This window comes from Euleptes europaea, chromosome 4 (genome assembly GCF_029931775.1).
Source record: "Euleptes europaea isolate rEulEur1 chromosome 4, rEulEur1.hap1, whole genome shotgun sequence".
Classification (NCBI taxonomy): Eukaryota; Metazoa; Chordata; class Lepidosauria; order Squamata; family Sphaerodactylidae; genus Euleptes; species Euleptes europaea.
In genome coordinates this window covers 70,932,537-70,953,541 of record NC_079315.1, presented here as the reverse complement: position 1 = coordinate 70,953,541, position 21,005 = coordinate 70,932,537, and the positions used below count along the sequence as shown (strand labels likewise).

The 21,005-nt window shown below is 40.9% G+C and overlaps 1 protein-coding gene across 1 annotated transcript in view; it reads left to right on the top strand.

Annotated features, from left to right (window-relative positions):
* The window catches only part of YTHDC2 (YTH N6-methyladenosine RNA binding protein C2), a 42,739-nt gene that overhangs the window by 17,643 nt on the left and 4,091 nt on the right, over positions 1 to 21,005 (top strand). The window contains exons 12-25 of the mRNA XM_056848178.1: positions 34 to 99; positions 3,448 to 3,626; positions 4,373 to 4,469; positions 5,358 to 5,445; positions 5,538 to 5,618; positions 5,859 to 5,941; positions 6,419 to 6,524; positions 7,918 to 8,037; positions 8,693 to 8,965; positions 10,293 to 10,419; positions 11,558 to 11,763; positions 12,700 to 12,895; positions 15,910 to 16,019; positions 17,424 to 17,716. Of these exons, the coding sequence (XP_056704156.1) occupies positions 34 to 99; positions 3,448 to 3,626; positions 4,373 to 4,469; positions 5,358 to 5,445; positions 5,538 to 5,618; positions 5,859 to 5,941; positions 6,419 to 6,524; positions 7,918 to 8,037; positions 8,693 to 8,965; positions 10,293 to 10,419; positions 11,558 to 11,763; positions 12,700 to 12,895; positions 15,910 to 16,019; positions 17,424 to 17,716 (2,025 nt within the window). The remainder of the gene's footprint in view (positions 1 to 33; positions 100 to 3,447; positions 3,627 to 4,372; positions 4,470 to 5,357; positions 5,446 to 5,537; positions 5,619 to 5,858; positions 5,942 to 6,418; positions 6,525 to 7,917; positions 8,038 to 8,692; positions 8,966 to 10,292; positions 10,420 to 11,557; positions 11,764 to 12,699; positions 12,896 to 15,909; positions 16,020 to 17,423; positions 17,717 to 21,005) is intronic.

Here is a 21,005-nt window from a genome sequence, read left to right as displayed (position 1 = left end):
ACAAAATGTTTGATTTTGATTTCATTGTTATAGGACAGCTTTGGACTGGGCTAAACACTTTGGACAAACAGAAGTGGTTGACCTGTTGGACTCCTACTGGTAATGTTTCCTAATTTTAGTGCAATGTGTAGATCTGCCTCCTTTTTGTAGCTTTGTGCACTCTTTGAAATGTATAGATGGTTCAGGTACTTGACATAGTTGCCCTCTCCTGTATTGCAGAGCCCGCTCAGCTCCCTGGCTCACCAAGGAACAAGTTATTTAAGCAAATTGGCAGACATCTAAAGTGGTTCCTTGGATCCTGGTTTATATTTATTTTGAAGCTGCTCTTTAACAAAGCATTTGAGATACATTGTTGACATGCTGCATGCAGAACAATCTCATGGGTCACTTGAACATTTCATAAGTACAGACAGAGGTCAGCTACAAACCATTCCTTACCGATCCTCTAATGAGATGTCAGGAGTTGAACCAAGGGGTTTCATATATACAAACTACATATTGTACTATTAATGCCTGTGCTAATTTCATGACATTACATTTTTTTTGCTGTCAAGTTGTAGCCAATTTATGGTGACCCATTAGGGTTTTCAAGGCAAGAGATGTTACTAGGTGGTTTGCCATTGTCTGCCTCTGTGTCATGCTATTCTTTCGTGGTCTCCCATCCAAATGCTGATTAGGGCCAACCCTGATCTGATGAGCTTCGGCAAGCCTAGGCTACCCAGGTCAGGGCAACATTTTCCTTCAGTGTGGGGAGGTCATCCTCCTCTGGATCACACCTCCTGTTTGCTCCAAGGAAGAGGGTTTATGCAAATTGAACTGATCCCTAAGTGGACCTGTGGGAGGTGGACCTTCCCCAGTCACAAATCCCTGCCGCTCCAGCCTAGACTCACTTAGCCAGCTCCTTCTTGTAGTCCCAAAAAAGAGTGAGAAAGAACCTAGTTTATTGGGGCCTTTAGGGCTAGTTTCTTCCAGCTGTTTGCTATGCCAAAGGCAGTTAAAAAGTAATCTACAGCCTCAGCAGCTGTAAAGCTTTTCGGAGCGGCAACCAAGAGGAATAAGGCAAGACCCTTTTGAGGGCTGTTTCTTCACTGCTCACCTCTAAGGCCAAGCCATCATCGCCCCAGGCATGGGGTTGTGGCAGTTGGCTAGGATTGCCTGTGGATTACTCGCAAGTGCTTTTTTCTGGCCTGGTGGCAGCCAAGGTTTCAATTTTGCCCACTCAGGCCTCCAGCATTCAGGCAGGCCTCTCGTGTCTCTCCCTCCGAAGCATGACACTTGGTCATGAGAAATGAGTTGGATACCTGTGACAAAATAGAATGGGAATGGTCAGGGAGGAAACCCCTACTACTGGATTATTCCACTGGATTATTCCAGGCAGAATACTTTACCAGACTTTTCCTCAAAGTTATTTAATCTCCCAACTACAAACAGGATTCCTCAGATCAGGTTAAATCCTTGGCCTCTCTAATCTAGAAAAGCAAGGTTTTAAGTAACCAGTGTCAGTTTCATCTGTTTGCCCCTTCCCGTGAGCATTTTGAGGATACTTTGAGAGCAGAATGCGCTATGCCTGATGCAGGCAACCACTTGCTTACTGTAGCTAAAAAAAATTCTTGTCCCTTCCCAACTCTGTTATGGAGGACTTAAAAGTTCCTTTGGTCGATGCCCCGGTGGCTGCAGTGCATTCTGGGGCTGTGTTCTGGGACAGTGTATATTCAAAGCATATGAAGGTATATCGTATACCTTGCAGCTGTGGAGAAGTTTACATCGGGACCACAAAACGCAGCATACAAACAAGGATAAAAGAACATGAAAGATACTGCAGACTTGGCCAACCTGAGAAATCAGCAGTGGCTGAACATGGACTGACACAAACAGGACACAGGGTCTTATTCCAAGACACTGAAAGACTGGACAATTCTACCAACTATTTTGTCAGATTGCACAGAGAAGCCATTGAAATTCATAAACATCAGCACAACTTTAACAGAAAAGAGGAGAGTTTAAGAATGAATAAGGCTTGGCTTCCTGTTCTGAAAACCTCCAGACTAAAAAAGACAACATTCAACAATAGCCATGCAGATTAGCTTTGGATTACACACATTAACAGATCACTTCAGGATACAATGGTTCCATATTAACATACCATACCCTCATTAGCACATTATCTTGATACTTACAGGACAATGATTAGCACATTACTTTTGCAGGACAGTACTCAGCTCAAACCCAACCCCTTTCTGACTATATATTACTCTTCCTACACACTTGACACTGAGAGACACTGTCCTTCAGTGTTACTACTCTGAAGATGCCTGCCACAGTTGCTGGCGAAACGTCAGGAAAGAAAATTCCAAGACCACGGTTACACAGCCCGGATAACCTACAAGAACCATATGAAGGTGTTTCACTTGCATGTGCCCAAGCTGGTTACTACACATTATATAAGCATTATAAAATTGATAAAGCAGCCTCAGCAGAGGCTGACGGTGGATGTAAAGTATTGCCGCAAGTGGTAGATCGCTGATCTTGAGCTCCTTCCTTCCCAAAATGGCTTAGCTCTGGTATATCCCAGACAGGATTACCCCCCCACACACACACACACACACTGAAGGAGAATGAAACTTTGGACTTACCATGAAGGTTTTGTCTCTTCAGTGGGGGATCATCTTTGCCCCACAAGGTATGATGCTGCTCAGGATCCCTTTTTCTACAGGCCATGGTGGTATACAGTTCATTGGTGGTGGTTGTCCCATTAGCATTCACAGGAGAAAGTTTAACCTAATAAGTTTTCAAGTTTCTAATTGCCTTCTGGAGCTTGGCTTTGGCAGGACTGGGGAAGGTCCGCCTCCTACTGTTCCTTTTTGGGATCAGTTTAATTTGCATAAACCCTGCCTTGGAGTGAGTAGGAGGTGTCACCCAGAGGAGGATGACTTCGTCCCCACTGAAGAGAAGAAACCTTCATGGTAAGGTCAGTGTTTCATTCACTTATGTGATATTTCCACTGAGTTGTAGCTGGAAATTGATTCAGGATTTAAGGCTTTACTTTCTGGAATAAGAACTGGCTTTGAAGAAAAAAGAACACTGCAAACCCCTTGGTTCTTGTAGGTTATCCAGGCTGTGTGACCGTGGTCTTGGTATTTTCTTTCCTGACGTTTCGCCAGCAGCTGTGGCAGGCATCTTCAGAGGAGTAACACTGAAGGACAGTGTCTCTACAAACAGTGTCACTGCAAACCCCATTCCACTATATAGATTTAACTGAGAATTATTGGATGATCAGCAAATATTCATGCTTACACAAAGGAGTGGCTGTAGTTAAATGTGCTGTTTAGTGTCTACCCTGGTTTAGATAACTAATTGTCCTTTGAATTGGTTACTTGTGTATTAGTTGATTGACACCTGTTTCCTTAACTGTTGTGTTTTTATTTGTACTATTTGAATATATTTCAGTGCTTCACTAGAGTTTGGTAATCTAGATGAAAGTTCCTTGGTCCATGCGAATGCTGGAGAACTTAGTGCAGAAGACAGAGAACTCTTGAAGGCTTATCACCACAGTTTTGATGATGAGAAGGTGGATCTTGACCTCATTATGCACCTCCTGTATAATATCTGTCATAGCTGTGATTCAGGTAAGACAAATGGAATTTTATTTTCTATTTAATAAAACTATTATGAAACTAAGTTTTAGGGCCAGAGACCTGTTCACCCTCCACCTGGGGTAGGCATCCCCCGGTATGTACACTGAACAGAGGCACCCCAGCCTATTTTGTTCAGCATGCCAGGCTGGTTCTCTGCCTGAAGGATTGAGGAGAGGGCAGCACCACTGAGGCTCAGCTTGTTCCCAGGTGTCCCGACAAGTACAGCCCTTGTCTTTACCCCCCTCTGTCAGCATACCAGTATCTTCACGGATCGATGTTGAGGATTTTTTTGGCCAAAAAAGGTTGCCTACCCCTGCTCAACATACTGGTGCACAGGCTCCACTGCACAGAATGTCCAGTGTGAAGCAAGGCCTGCGTGACCTCTTTACAAGTGTCATAAAACTATTTGGCGTCCTACTATTTAATACTAGATTAGATGTACTTTCTAGTCTATTCAGCAAGGCTGCTGTTATGATGACATTTGGTTTGTATGTTCCACTCGCTTGAGCCACCTCCTGTCTCTTACAGTGGATATGCATATGAATGTAGGCATGCAAGTCTTGCTTCGCTTGACAAAATCTCTGTGTAGGTTGAAGAAAGGCTCACCAAACTTTGAAAGTACAAACCGTCATGCTATATGGAGAACGAACTCACCAGTCAGGGCTTAGTTTGAATTGGCCCATAATCAGTGCAGATATTCTATGTAATTCCCTTAACTTCAGAATTTTTTCTTAAAGGAGCAGTCTTAATTTTCCTTCCTGGGTATGATGAGATCGTTGGCTTGAGGGATCGTATACTATTTGATGACAAGAGGTTTGCTGATAATCCACATAGGTAAAAGTCTGTGCCATTTTTAAAATTTTAGTTGATTTTAGTTTTACAAAATGTTATTTCTAACTGTTGGGCTTTAGATTCTAACAGAATCCTTTGGTACTATTCTATTCTGCTAGATCTTCAGTGGGTTTGTGTGTGTGTGTGTTTAGGCTGGCACTAAACATCTATACAGGATATTTAGTCAAGATGCCATGTTAGATAGAGAAATGATATCTGGTTCCATTTCTTTAATAGTTTAAGCTGTTTAAAAGGGACAATGATAGAGCTTCCTATTTGTCCAGCATTGCATTTTATAAATTTAGATTTGTCTTTACATCTATTCATTTTCAGACTATGCTAACATCCAGGCTAATTTGTCAATATACCCAAATACCTCTGCATCAGCATTTATGTATCAGTGGAACTCTCGAACTGGAGGATCTCCCACATGTTTTGTGTAGCCCAATTTATCAGATCCTAGATATACATTTCTTTTGGTTGTCTTAACCCCTTAAAACTGGAGTTCAGAACCAGATAAAATAATTTAGTTTTTAATACTATTCCCCCCCAATAGCTTGTATGGTTTCTCTTTATGCATGGGCATTTAAGAAAATTTAGGTCATAGCTGTGTCTGACCAGGCAGTAAATAGGTAAAACTCACTGTAGTTTAATTTGTTTTATGGGAAGGAAACTTGAACTTTATTGTTTTCTTACTATAAATGTTTTATGTTTTTGGACTTTGTTGGGTTCTTGTGTTTTTAAATTTTGTATGGTGTTTGTATTTTTAAAATTTTCTGTTCTTCATTAAGATTGCAGTGGCCTTTGGCTATCTGCAATAAACAAACAAACACGATATAATAATACCAGAAAACCACATTTCACTTTATTTGTACTCCTTTTTGACACCAGGTTCCAGGTTTTTATGTTGCATTCAAATATGCAAACATCAGATCAAAAGAAGGTGCTGAAGACTTCACCCCCAGGCATCCGCAAAATAGCAAGTATCAAATAATTTTTCGTCTGTTCCCATGAAACCTGCATTTTTCATGTGTAGTATTACTACAATGTAGTGTGTTGTTGTTGTTGCAGATTCTTTCTACTAATATTGCCGAAACTAGCATCACAGTTAATGATGTTGTCTTTGTCATTGATTCTGGAAAGATGAAAGAGGTATGTTAACTCAAAATTGTGTTTTAAACTAAATATTGCATTGTAGAGGGATATAACATGCTGTAATGTAAGCAAAATATGTTACTGTTAAAAGGGTTTAAAGTATATCTTGTAAAATAAAATTTGTTACCGTCACTTCATAATGCAATTTTTGTACTTTTATATATTTTGATGATATAAGTGTTCATGCTCTCTTTTTAATTCTAACTTTTCTGATACTACCATTTTCTTCTGTCTTAGAAATCCTTTGATGCATTGAACTGTGTAACTATGCTAAAGATGGTATGGATTTCTAAAGCTAGTGCCATCCAGAGGAAGGGCAGGTAATGCATGTACTATTAATTTGTTTCCTGACATGAAACTACAAGCTATACTTGCTTGTCTGTAATTTGAGTGTAGAAAAGTTATTTCCCTTCCAAATAACATTTCTGAGTATTACTAACGTAGTAAAAATTGTTTTCACTTGAAACTGGTTTTAATAAAAGTGATTTGCATGTTTCTTCTTTGATAAGAATCCTTTTAGGCCATTCTGGAGAAAATGTAATCTTTCCTTGGTAGTTTAAGTTAGTTCTACTTCATATCACCAGCTATAAGTTTACAATTTCTATTGTCTTTATCAACACCATACCATTTTTTTGATCATTTTTTAAAAAAAACAAACCTCTTTTTATTGAAAAAATATTTGTTTCTCTGTGGAACATTATCTACTTTGAAGATATCTCAGAAATCATCTTTGATCATTTACTTTCTATATGTCCTCTATGTTTGTTTCACCTAAAATAATAATTTCTGTTAACAAGGGCAGGACGTTGTCGGCCTGGAATTTGTTTCCGGCTTTTCAGTAGACTCCGATTCCAGAACATGCTTGAATTCCAGACTCCAGAACTTCTAAGAATGCCTCTACAGGTGAGTGATCTTTCACTAATCTGTTCATGGTTTCATAATACAATGTAAACTATGCTACTATTTTAGGTAATATCAGTGACACCTACCAACAGGTTTTCACCCTTTACACAATGGCTCAGTATTTTGTTCTTCGGCTGAATATAGTGAATAGGGGTATTCCTTTTCTTTTATTCCCTTGGAAGCTCATCGATTTACAAATCTTGAGCAGAAAATTCCTGTTAATTTTTATTTTTTACTTAAGGGATAAAAGGACTGAAACAAATTTTGCTGCCACCAAAGTAATCTTAGGATCTAAGCAAATAAAACAAAATTTCCAAAGTAACTAGCCAGTAATAAGTGGCTTTATATAGTGTAATTGGGTTATTCAAGTGTTTATTTAGTATACTTTTATATCACCTTTCTGAAGAACTCAGGGTAGTGTACGTGGTCCTCCCTTCCTCCATTTTATCCTCATATCAACTCTGTGAGGTAATTTAGGCTGAGAGAAAGTGACTGATGCAAGGTCATCCATCAGTTTTCATGGCAGAATGAGTATTTGAACCTGGTTCTCCCAGGTCCTAGTCCACCACTCTGACCCTTACAACATGCTGGTTCTCTGATAGTTTTATTTGCATGAAGATGCTGCTGAGGTGAGTTAGAATCATAGAACTCTGAAGTTGGAGTACATCCATAGGGTTATCTAGTCCAACTGTAGCAGGAGATTTTCCCTCACACCCTATTAAAGACTGCACTAGACAGTTTTCAAGGCAGTGCCTGTGAAGAAACTGATTAGCCACTGAATTCTCTCAGGTTCATCATATTAAAGGAGATTTACAATCTTTAATGCAGATAACACAAAATATTAGGGAGTGGGTTTTATTCTTTTGAACTAACCAGCAAACCAGACAGAGACAGGACACATGCATAAACCTTTATCTGTTATTGAGAAAGGGAAACGAATCCTTTTATTGTACAAGGCAGAAAAAATAAAGGCACAAAAGTATTAACCCCATAAATACTGTGAAAATGAATGCTAAAATTATCAGCTGTGTTTGTATGCTTGGGAGTAACACCTGTTGAATTTGGAGAAATTTACTTCTAAGTAATGTGTAGGATTAGTACACAGATCTGCTTATGCCACGTACAGACCTTAATAACACAGTGGTGTCTTTTAAATTCTTTAATTATTGATCTGAAGTGTATTTTAGGTTACTGATTCCCAAATGAGTGTGTTAAGTTTGCATAAGGCTGTAAGTCACTCATTGTCAGTGTTGTTTTTAGAAGACACGGAACTATTTCTGGGTTACATGATGGAACAGAAAGTGGTTCTTCTGGTGGATCCCCGTAATAAATATCTAAATGTTCTAGATAAAGTACTCTCTGGCTTTCTAAAAACGGTGTCTTTAATTCCTAGGAGCTTTGTTTGCATACAAAATTGCTAGCTCCCATCAACTGTCCAATTGCTGACTTTTTAATGAAAGCTCCAGAACCACCACCTGCTTTGATAGTGAGGAATGCTGTCCAGATACTTAAGGTGAGTAAGTGAAATAAACCTAGCTTGGATTTTTAGCTTTCATCATGCCTCTTAGAGTCTGAAATATGATATTTCAGCAAAAATGTTTCATTCCTGACTTTGTAGGAATCACTGTAAGCACTCCAGTGTGTAATATTTTGCCTCTAGAAGGACTGGCTTCCTGCTCTTGCAAACCTCTAACTAAAAGTGGCTGTTTCTGATGTCGTCATAGAAACTGTCATCCCAAATGAGAATACAAGTGTTTTTGAGTTCATGAGATATACATGGATGAAATCAGGGTAGAAGAGAAATAGCACAACCTAATCTTAATGATGGCTGCCATTGCGGCCGCAGGGCCATCTCCGAGAGGAAATGGAGCCTAGCAGCCTGAGAAGTTTCTCCTGTCTGCTTCTGCCTTCCATGTGCTTGCTTGGTTGATCCACCCCTCCTTGACCTGCAGCCTGTTGCTGCAGCAGAGGGGGTGGACTGCTGCTCAGAGAGGGGGCGGGAGCATGATGCAGGCACACCTGCCTATTTAGGCCCTCTCCTGATTAGCAGCAGGCCTTGCATGCTGGCTCAGCTAATTCAACTGAGCTAATTCAAATTTGGAGCTAAGATAATAAATTCCTCTATATTGTGCTTCTCATTCTATGCTAACCCCCCTCTCTCTTAACAGACAATAGATGCTATGGATACATGGGAAGATCTGACTGAACTTGGCTATCATCTGGCTGACTTACCAGTAGAGCCTCATCTTGGTAAAATGGTGTTGTGCGCTGTTGTTCTGAAGTGCCTGGATCCTATTCTGACAATTGCCTGTACTCTTGCATATCGTGATCCTTTTGTGCTACCCACACAGGCCTCTCAAAAACGTGCAGCTATGTTGTGCAGAAAGCGATTTACCGCAGGAACGTTTAGTGACCATATGGCCCTTCTCCGTGCTTTCCAGGTAATGCTAGTTAACTAAATTAGCATTTATGACTCAAATGTCTCTGAGCTGAATCAACTTAGCTAAACTAACTCATCTTTAACAGCTTACTAGTGCAGCATTGGAAATAACTACAACTTATCCATATTGCTTCTGAGAGCCAGTGTGATGTAGTGGTTAAAAGTGGTGATTTGGAGCGGTGGACTCTAATCTGGAGAGCCGGGTTTGATTTCCCACTCCTCCATATGAGCGGCGGACGCTAATCTGGTGAACTGGGTTGGTTTCCCCACTCCTACACATGAAGCCAGCTGGGTGACCTTGGGCTAGTCGCAGCTCTCTTAGAGCTGTCTCAGTTCCACCTACCTCACAGGGTGTCTGTTGTGGGGAGGGGAAGGGAAGGTGATTGTTAGCTAGTTTGAATCTTCCTTAAGTGGTTGAGAAAGTTGGCATATAAAAATTAACTCTTCCTCTTCTTCTTCTATCCTCCTTCCCGATGCTGCCAGCTATAGACAAAGTTGTAGGCTTTCCCACCCCTGGGAAAGCAGTGTTCTGTCCCATATGAGCAAGTGCCAAAGTAAATAATTCTAGCATTATACTCAAGAAGGGGAAAACTTTGTTCCATAGTGACAACCTTTTCTTGGACTCCCAGTTTGTCCAGTGGTCTGTTTGTGTGTGTGTGAGGGGTGTGTGTATTCCAAGACAGCATGGTTTTCCAGGAGCTTTTCTTTCTTGCTATGAGGTATACTTGAGTCTCAGCAAAAGAAGTGGTGAGCAATGTGGAGAAGCTCTAAAAACAAACTTCTGCAACCTCTGGCAATCAAATGAGAAGCAAAGAGATGTCCTGTCTCATTGGGGACAGGAGGAATTTGTTCCTGTGTTGGAATTGTTAATGGGACCCCACATAATACCAATTCACTAGCTCCAGCTGCATTGAGTTTGACCCTAAGCAGTACAGTTGAGGCCCTGACCTGGATAGTCCAGGCTAGTCTGATCTCGTCAGATCTCAGAAGCTAATCAGGGTCGGCCCTGGTTAGTATTTGGATGGGAGACCACCAAGGAATACCAGGATTGCTATGCAGAGGAAGGCACTGGCAAACCACCTCTGTTAGTCTCCTGCCATGAAAACCCCCATAAGTCGGCTGCGACTTGAAGGGACTTTACACACACAGTACGGTTGAGAGGCTCTGTTGGCTGGGAGCATAATTTGAGTTATCATAGAAAGCTCTGCCTGAATTAGCTTTCAGGACATGTTTGATGTAATATACTGTATTTTAAAAGGGCCACTGGAGGCAGACTGCCTGCCTATGGAAGTACACTCAAATGCCGTTTAAACTAACTTATCCTGCAGGCGTGGCAGAAAGCACGAAGTGATGGCTGGGAAAGAGCTTTTTGTGAGAAGAACTTCCTTTCTCAGGCAACAATGGAGATTATCATAGGAATGAGAACACAGTTGCTTGGACAGCTCAGAGCTTCAGGTAACCATTATGAACCTGTAGAGTAGGCAAAACAGATCCTTTTGGATTTCACTGTCTTGATTTTCATGTATTCAGGTGTTGTGGATTGTGACCTCATCCCAGCTATGAATACTTGAGTTTACACTCACCATATCACTCTGCAGTTACTTAATGCTCTGTTGTCCTGACATGAACACAAAGATGGTTCTGTGTCAGTACATTTGGGCAGTGTCTGGGTTTATAGTAGAGCTGATATTTTTATTTACTAGTTGATGATCATGGGGAAAATGTAGTTAAAATTCTACCGAGATAACTTATACTGTCAGAAAGGGCCAAGAGCTGTCAGAATGGATCCTACAAACGATGAGGACAGGATGTGGATCTTCCTCAACTTCCTCCAGTCGGGGCCTTTGAATCCCAAAGAGCTGATGCTGGGATTTAGCAGATCCTTGTGGGGAGAGTGCTGTGGGGGCTGCACCTATGGATGGGAACTCTTCCATTGGCATATGACTCTCCAGTGGTGGAAGAGGTAGGTAGGGGTGGTTTGGCCTGCTCCTCACCGCAGTCTTTTGGACCTTGTGACATGTGGCGGGGGTTCAGTGGACTCTCCTGCACATCATCTTTTTGTCACTCAAAGGGGGCTGCTGGAGGAACTTTAAAAAGCTCTTTTTTCTTTTTCCTGATCAATGTAAACAGCATGTAAAAATAGTGTCATAAGCCCCTGAACTTGAATGCAAGCCTCCAATGTCTTGCATTCATATTGAAGGGCAATGCTAGGTTCCTAACAGCCCATTCCTGAGCAGCGCGGGTGAAAGTGGTTTGGAGGTGCGCAAGGGCTAGCGCCCAGGCTACTAACACCACCATGACCAGCACAAACGCCAGCATTGTGGTGCGGACGCTGGCCTCTGCACTGTCGCAGCAGTGCGGCCCTGGGACGGCAGCTTGGCTTTCCACCGTCATCCCAGGGGTCATTCCCTGAGCAGCTGCCTTTAGGCGGCTTCCTAACCCCCTTTCAGGCCAGGAATGCCCCCTTTGCTCTTACTTGCACTTACACCACCTTTTTAGATGGCATGCCCCTGTGGAATGCTATGGAGTGGTTCCATGGGACTTGCAAGTAAGGGCAATTTAATTTCTATCCTGTTCCTTGTTTATCTTCTAGGTTTTGTCAGAGCCAGAGGGGGAGGCGATATAAGAGATGTCAACACAAATTCAGAGAACTGGGCTGTGGTGAAAGGGGCCTTAGTGGCCGGAATGTATCCAAATATAGTTCACGTCGACAGAGAGAATGTTGTCTTGACGGGACCGAAAGAAAAAAGAGTCCGTTTTCATCCTACCTCTGTTCTGAGCCAGCCTCAGTATAAAAAGGTAAAATTGTGTAAGAGTTAATCATTATACAGGCTTGTGGAGCAGGAATAAAGGCTTCTCTGTTATTTGGTGCCCAGTCTTGATGGCTTTAAATGCTTTGCTTATTCAAGCATGTATTTAGTGCAATCAGAAGCCAGGTGTCATTCTTAAAATACGCAGTCCATCATGGAGAGAAAAATGCTTGTATAGTACACTCAGCAGCTGTGCTAAATTCCTCTGCTAAACTTTGGAGTTAACAAAAACAGTATTTTCTGGTTTAACTCTGATATCGGTGTTATATAGACTTTTTCTTAATATTTTTGTATGCGGTCTGAACCTTCTGCCAGATTTGTCTGGACTAGTGACCAGTCTCTCTATACAGATCTCCACAGTATGACTTGTGAGTGTGGGTGTGCCGAATCTGTTGTCATGAGACGGAGATTGTGATAGCTGTTCCGTACTGATTTTTGCATTTGGATTTAAACTGAGTCTTTGTTTTCATGGATAACCTCAAGGCAGGGAGCATGGAGCTTTCTAAATCAGATGAGGAATTTATTTGATGGTAATGATCTCTTAATTAACAGTACAAAGCGTGGAGAAAGAATGATTAGAAAATGGAAAAGGCATTTGTTTTTAATAGATTGTTTGAAGAGAGCCTTGAGATACAAGTTTGGAAGTCCTAACAACAACAAAATCCTTAAGCCCTCATGACTAAACAAGTCGGAAGTTTGTTGGTGCATGAGACACTTAGATGGAGTGCTGTTGGTCCCCCTTCCAGGCACTGGTCAGGTCTGTAACTTCAGCAATGCTGGTAGAATCGAGTGGTACCAGCCCACTTCTTTTAGATAATTGGGAGTGTTGTTTTAGGTACTGCTTTCTAATGGTCCCTTTTTATTGACCTAAAAAAGAAAAAAGAAAATCTGTTTTAAAACTTCCTTTATTTGTTAACACCAACAGATTCCTCCAGCAAACGGTCAAGTGGCAGCTATCCAGGCACTCCCCACAGACTGGCTTATATATGATGAGATGACCAGAGCCCACAGAATAGCCAACATCAGGTGCTGTTCAGCTGTGACTCCTATCACTGTTGCCCTCTTCTGCGGATCAGCTAGGCTGCCGAGTAATGCTTTACAGGAGCCTTCATCCTTCAGAGGTAAGACATGTCTGGTTCTCTGTTGGTGAGGGAAGATCCCATTTACATGGGTCACCCTTACCACTTGCTTCAGTAGGCAGGCCTTGATGTTATAATTAAGCTACTCGATCCCCTTCCAGTTGTCCCTACCTTCCATGTAGAGCAGAGCTCATGATCTTTTTCTTACCATCCATTAGAGTTATAGTGGGAGTAAGAAAGGTTGAACACTTGAAGCTGTCTTACAGTGAATCAGTCCATCAAAGTCAGTCCATCAAAGTCAGTGTTGTCTACTCAGACTGGCAGCGGCTCTCCAGGGTCTCAGGCTGAGGTCTTTCACATCACCTACTTGCCTAGTCCCTTTAACTGGAGATGCTGGGGATTGAACCTGGGACTTTCTGCGTGCCAAGCAGATGCTTTACCACTGAGCTACGGCCTTTCTCCAAGACTTTAGAAAGGTTCAGGTTCCTTTCTGTGTTGGTGCATAACCTGGCTGTTTCAAGATAGTTGGGTAATATCAACACATCTTAGAGGTTATTGTATTTGTTTTTAGATTAGTTTCATGCATTACATATTGGTTCTTTCAAGGATAGAGCCCTACATGATTTTTGTTTAAATGGAACAGTTATGTGGATGTAAAGTGAAAAATGTGTGGCTCTTGCCCTTCTGCTTCTTTCTTATTAAATCTGTTAAGGAGCCAAGTCCCGTTCTCTTCAGTACCTTGATACTTGAAATTTGCTTCATGCATAACATTTTTCTTATATGGAAAGCATTAGTGTATAGAAAAGTAAAAAGTGTAATCAGATACTTAACAACAACGCCAAGAACAACTATAGCCACCACCTGGAAGACAGAGACCATACAAGACGTTCAAAATTGGCTGAAAAAGTTACTGGATTACATAACAATGGCAAAATTAAGACTGGCAGACAAAACACAAGAATATTATCAAACAAAATGGAAGCCCTGTTACAAGTTTATTAAAATAACATTCTAAGAAAAAAAAAGAGGCAGAAAGAGTACTTTAAATGTCAGCAATCTCCCTCAAAAATAAGAGTGAATAGTTTTTGACTCACAATACACGTGTTAACCTAGACAACTCATAAAAAAATTTAAGGCAAGAAGCACATAAGTTTTTATATATATATATATATATATATATATTTTATTGCATTGGAGGTCATTTTACATCTCCATACCTTTATAATTACACTTTACACTTTCCTTCTTCCAATACAAATTTTCCCCTCCCCCCCCTTTCCCTCCCCCCACGGACCAATCCATAATATCATATTTTCATATTTTCAGGAATGAGCATAGCCTTTTTAGTTTTACTAAAGTCTCTTCGTTGGCTTCTCCTCTTTTCACCCAATTAATGTATGGGTTCCACTTAGTCTTCAGTTCCATTTCTTCTGTTTCTCCCATCGTCTGTTGTTTTAAGTATCCCAATTCATCTGTTTGCACATATTCGAACACATAATTATTCCACCTGTCCGTAGTCCACTTTGTTTTATCTTTCCATCCAAAAGCTATAACTGCGTGAGCCGCTAATATCATCGCTTTAAACATCTCTTGTTCACTCTTTTCTACCTTCTCACACCCCATTATTCCCATAAACATCAGGTCTACAGTTACTTGAAGTCTAATCTTAAACAATTCTCTAATTTTATTAAGTATTTTGTTCCAAAATTCTATTACCCTTGGGCACTCCCACCACAAATGTGAGAACCACCCCTCTTTTGCGTTACAATGCCAACAATTCGGTCTCATTCCTTTGATCGCAAGAAGCAAATAAGTACCAGGCAAAACTGCACAAAATTTCCAGAAGACTTCTTAAATGTTGGAATTAGAGGAATTTATGGAAAAGACTAAATAAAAATAAGCACAAGCCTGCAAAAGATCAGGGATAGAATTAAACAACATTATATCTAGGCGTGAATATCTTGAATTTGCATTGTTTAAATACAAAGACTATTTGAATGACAGGTTGGACCTTCCCTTCCCCTATGTTATCAACTACTGTATGTATTGTGTACGTTTACCCCATTTTTTTCTGTTCTAAATATGAATAAAAAGAATTTTTAAAAATACATTTGGCTGTTGTACAGATGCTTAGAAACCATGATATCCTGCAGCATCCCAGTGCATATACTTCAGCCAAATGTCATGCCACATGACTGACTAGTAGTGCTTTTCTGGTAGGAAAAATATACTACTATAAAACATAGTCACTACTATGCATATTCCAGATTTATTTCTTATGTCAGTCATGAATCATAAACTTAAACTTTTAAGTTAGAGTTGAGCCCTTCGACTTTGAGGGCTGTATTGAGATGTCAAAATGACACCTAATTGGAACTTTTATTTCCAGACTTCTCTGATACGATTTCATTGTACTCCTTTCTTTTTAGGTCATTAAGATCTAGCAAACCAGCAGTGTCATAATTGATAAGATATTGGAGAAAAGCTGGGGAAGAATGAAAATCTTCAGGTACTCTTCCCAGGATTCAGCAAGTGAATCAAGGATTCAGCTGTCAGCTAAAAACCTCCCTATGACACTGCTGGTATGTTGCATCTTAATCCGAAATTATGCTTGGATTGTGCTGCATAGCATCTGCGTATTAACTGGGTATTATGTAAAGCTCTAGCAGTCTGGGATCATAAAACCTCTTCGTTGAGGCAGGTTTCTTTTTTATTTCAGAGTAGCTTGCACCTACTAATACTTTGAAAATGTAGGAAACTTTGACACAAAATTGTATAGATGTGATTATTGTCACTTCATAATCCTACTGATATCTGGCTAAACCTGTTAGGTAAATAACATGGTTATATCAAAGTTTTAATGACTTGGGTTATTTACAAGTTCCATAAGAACAAAGCAGGCATGCTCCGATCTGGAAGTAGGAATTCAAGTTGCGCTTTAATTGGAGATCGCTTATTTTTATAGGAATACAAATTTAAAATGAAAATCATTGGGAGGGCCGTGTTTAAAAATACTAATGTGTAGAATCTGTTTGGTTCCCCCCCCCCCAATATAGTGGACGGCGTCCTCAATGACAGCAGTGACAGTGAGATGGAAGACAGAACAACGGCTAACTTGGCTTCACTGAAGCTGGACGAATGGCTCAATTTCAAACTGGATCCTGAGGTCAGTGCTTCATCACTTTGTAATAAAGACAACGGTAGTTCAACATTATACATTTGACTACTAAAGAAAATAGACACTTCTCTATCACCCAACTCCCTCCATCTACACTGGCAGAACTAAACACTGCAGTGTTTTTGCTTAAATTTGTGGTGTGCCGCATTTAGAATTCTATCTCAAAAATGGCTATCATAGAGCTGTAAATAGTGCAGGAAAGGGCAATCAGCGTAATCAAGATGTTGGAGCATTTTCCCGTTGCAGAAAAACTGAAGTGTTTATGCAGTTTTTGGCTTAGAAAAAAAGATGACTAAGGAGGGACATGATAGAGGCTTGTAAAACTATGTATAGTATACAAAATGTGGGTAAAGTTTTCTCTTTTTAATAATATTAGAAATTAGTGTATTCCTAAGCAGAGTTAAACTGTTTTAAGTCCATTCAAGTCAATAGGCATAGAAAGTGTAACTCTGTTTAGGATTAAGTCTTTGAAACCAGAGTGAACAATAATGGTTGGATTATTCATTATTGAAAAGTTATAATCAGTAATAAAATAGTAAGAATTCAAATCATAAGAACATAAAAAGGCCCTGTTGGATCAGACCAAGGCCCATCAAGTCCAGCAGTCTGCTCACACAGTGGCCAACCAGGTGCCTCTAGGAAGCCACTAACAAGACGAGTGCAGCAGCACCATCCTGCCTGTATTCCACCACACCCAAAATAATATGCATGCTCCTCTGATACTAGAGAGAATAGGTATGCATCATGACTAGTATCCATTCTAACGAACAGCCATGAATACCCCTCTCCTCCATGAATATGTCCACTCCCCTCTTAAAGCCCTCCAAGCTGGCAGCCATCACCACATCCTGGGGCAGGGAGTTCCACAATTTAACTATGCGTTGTGTGAAAAAATACTTCCTTTTATCTGTTTTGAATCTCTCACCCTCCAGCTTTAGCAGATGACCCCGTGTTCTAGTATTATGGGAGAGGGAGAAAAACTTATTCTCCCTCTCCCATAATACTTTTATTAATAATTTTATTATTAAAAGCACTTATTTATTTTTACAGCCATATGCATGGTGCTTCAGAAAAGCAGTCCTGGTCCACTTTGCTTCTAGTTGCTTCATTACACTTCCTTTATTTCTTTGGCAACAACAGCCCCATGTGGGGAAATCTTTGTAGCACCTTCAAGTGTTCATATATTAAAAAGGACAATTATATATTAATGTCAATGCATTTTCGTAGAAATATTTAGGGGGAAAGGATGACAAATGTAAGAAGGTAGGGTGCATTTTCAAAACCATGTCACTGATCTTATGTTTTCTTGTACAGACTGGTCATAGAAATGTTGAAGTTATATACGCTTTTAACTACAGTGAATATTTAAAGTAAAAACTGCATTCATTACAGGCTGCTAGTTTACTCTTGCAACTGAGACAAAAATGGCATAGTTTATTTTTACGGCGCATGAGAGCTCCTTCAAAGCCCTGGTCTCAAGTTGACGAGGCAACTATACGAGCCATCATTGCAGTCTTAAGTACTGAAGAACAGTCTGCAGGTTTACAGCAACCATCAGGAATTGGGCAGAGACCAAGACCAATGTCATCTGAAGAACTTCCTATAGTATCTTCATGGAGATCAAACACTAGCAGAAAAAGCTCAGCCGAAGCAGACTTTGCAGATGACACTTTTAATCCTGAAAGGTCAGTATAGTGTCATGTTTAATTGTAGTGTGCAAAACTACAGTTATCCTGTAGAGAGCTCATTCTCTGCACAAAGAATGCAGAGAATGCATACACATGTTTCCAGCAGGATTTATACAATGAGCAGGTTACTATCTTTTAAGAGGTTTACAGTATCTAGAAGGCACTGGTGGCTTTTTCTCCAAATAGCTTCAGTAGCAATAAGACCAATGAAGTCGCCAACTGGCCTGCTGTCTCCTCCGTACCCTCCTGCCACAGCTTCCTTCTCATGCAAAGCTTATTCCTGTTTCGGAATGGTGAACAGCCTCTGGAGAATAGCTTAGATTGCCCATGCAGTAAGACTGAAAGGCGTCAGTAAGACTGGAAGGTCACAACCGCTCTCTTTTCTAACCAGTCATATCCAGTTCAGACTCCATCATTGTGTGTGTGTGTATGTGTTGGGAATCAGAAGCAAAAGATAATGCTGCATTCAAAATAGTTATGAATAATTCTGAATTTGAATTTTATCAATCTAAATATTTGAAATAATTCTTAATATTCAGAGTCCTATTAACTCTGTAGAAAGCAGGCTAGGCTGTTTGCAATAGGAGGAAAGTGAAACCTTCAAGCAGTGTGGCCTGGCTTCATGAGAAAGGAAAAGGAAACATTCTCCAGTCAGCCTGGCATTGAGAGTGACAGTGACAGATAGCTTAGTGGCCCCTGGTTGAGGTTGCCAAGGTTTTCCCAAAGGAGGGGGGAATGGCGTGAGAGCAAAGCCAGTGACCTATGTCTATCTGCACTTACAAAATCCTAAAACAGGCACAGAGACACCAAAAGGTATTTTCACATTGGTTATTTCCAACTGAAAAATTGGTGCAGGAACATTGCTGGGCCTCCCTGTGGTGCTCTGTAAATAAGAGAGAATGGCACACTCTGGTCCACAGTTCAGGACCTGCTATACTTAAGTCTGTTGCCTCCTCCAGCTGTCTGTTCATTTCTTCCAGCTTCTGTTCAGGACTGTGCTCACTCACTCACTCAACTGTGCTGTGACTAGTGCTACTAGGAAGTTCCCAGCCCACCCACTGCTGTGTATGTGTCTGTCTGTGTGCTGCTCCAGTCTGTCTGCAAGTGCTGCCTAGGGCATTTGCCCACCCTCCAGCTCCAGCTGTCCTTTGCTCCATTGTGCTATGCCCAGTGCTGTCCTTTGCTCCATTTGCACTGCTTAGGATTCATGCCCAGATTGCAGTCATCTCCTAATGCCTGACTCTGCTGCCTGGCAATAGTGGCTGTTGCTGTATGTACTCGGTACATCTTCTCAACACTTTGAGGTTGGCATAAAAAACTGGAAAAGAATCAGAGGGCTGAGAGAAATAGTGATTTGCTTTTTGTGTGTGTGTGTGTTTGTGTTTTAAAGTGGAAAATGGGTATTCCTATGGAATTCCGTGTATTTGGAAATTCTGGATTTTCTAAATTTTGAATCCAAAACATTCTAGTGCCCGTCCTGATGTCCCTAATATACATTACTTTACTTTTACTTGCATTGAACCTAATTTTTCTCTTTGTTTCCCTCTGAGACAGTTTAGAAGACAAAGTGTCCAGACAGGCGTACAAGCTTGAGACACTATGTGGAAAAATGTAGACTTTTAGGTTTCTGTCACCTATGTGTATGTATATAGGGATTCCTTTTATTTTTGTCTACTTATACACTACTTTTCAACATCCAGTTCTCAAAGTGTAAAGAGATACAAGTTACAATCAGTTAAGAAAATCAAAAGACAGACCAAACAATAAACTCCAATCTTGGATTTCAGAGTTTCATTAAACAAAGTCCTTTCTTTTAAAAGCTTGGTGGAACAATAATACTTTTGTTAGTTTCTAGAAAGAGGCAAGTGATGGACTCAAACACTTTTTCTAAGGTAGGATGTTCCTCAGTACTGGGGACAACTATGGAAAGGCCCTGCTAACAGATCTCTCTCTCTCTCTCTCTCTGTCTCTCTCTCTCTCTCTCTCTCTGTCTCTCTCTCTCTGTCTCTGTCTCTCTGTCTATCTCTCTCTGTCTCTCGTTGTGTCTCGTTGCCTCTCTCTCTCTCTCTCTCTGTGTGTGTGTGTGTGTGTGTCTGTCTCTGTATCTCACACATTAACATGGCATACTCATCCTTAGAACTAAACAAGAAAGGCCATGATAGGTCAGAAGCACAGATATTTTGCCTTTAAAACTTGCATAATTGCAATACTGTTTGAAAGGTATGTAATATTGCTAGAACACATTCAACCAAAAGTTCTAATAATTTTGAAATAAATTCTAAATTTCCCAGTACATTAATGACTGGTAATTCAAGTGTGCCATGAGAGATTGTAACCAACACTATGACAAAACAGGTAAAGGTAAAAGGTAAAGGTCCCCTGTGCAAGCACTGGGTCATTCCTGACCCATGGGGTGATGTCACATCCTGACATTTCCAAGGCAGACTTTGTTTGCTGGGTGGTTTGCCAGTGCCTTCCCCAGTCGTCTTCCCTTTACCCCCAGCAAGCTGGGTCCTCATTTGACCGACCTCGGAAGGATGGAAGGCTGAGTCAACCTTGAGCCGGCTACCTGAAACCAACTTCCGTCAGGATCGAACTCAGGTTGTGAGCAGAGCTTTTGACTGCAGTACTGCAGCTTAACACTCTGAGCCACGGGGCTCCTGACAAAACAAACAAACAAACAAACAAAAAACAGGTAGTTTCCCTGCAATTTATCTTTTGAAGTATGTTCAAATTTTAAAAAAGCACAATTTCTAGAAGACTGGAGGACAGTTTGACAAAAGTTAGAATAAATGGCTCATTAGGGAAATGTAAAAATAAAGCTAGTGCAAGTACTGCTAGTCAGCACAGCGGTGTGTTTGCCGTCAACTCACAGCTAATGCCAAAACCCCATAGGGTTTTTAAGGCAAGAGACATTCGGAGGGAGTTTGCCATTGCCTGCCTCCGCAAGGGCTGAGAGAGTTCTGAGAGAACAGTGACTGGCCCAAGGTCACCCAGCAGGCTTCATGTGGTGGACTGGGGAATCAAACCTGGTTCTCCAGATTAGAGTCCCGCCTCTTGTAATGACTACACCACACTGGCTCTTGTCGACAGAGCTACCTTTTCTCAGACAGTTAAAATCTCTTCCTCAAAGGCAAAAAAACTAGTGGGCTGCCTGAAAACACATGCTTTGGTACCACTGAATACCATTATGCGCATCAAACACACATGTGCACACACACTTATTTGCTTGATTATAATCACTGTGCTAACTGGCAACCAGCTGCTGTGCATTCTGTGAGAATAA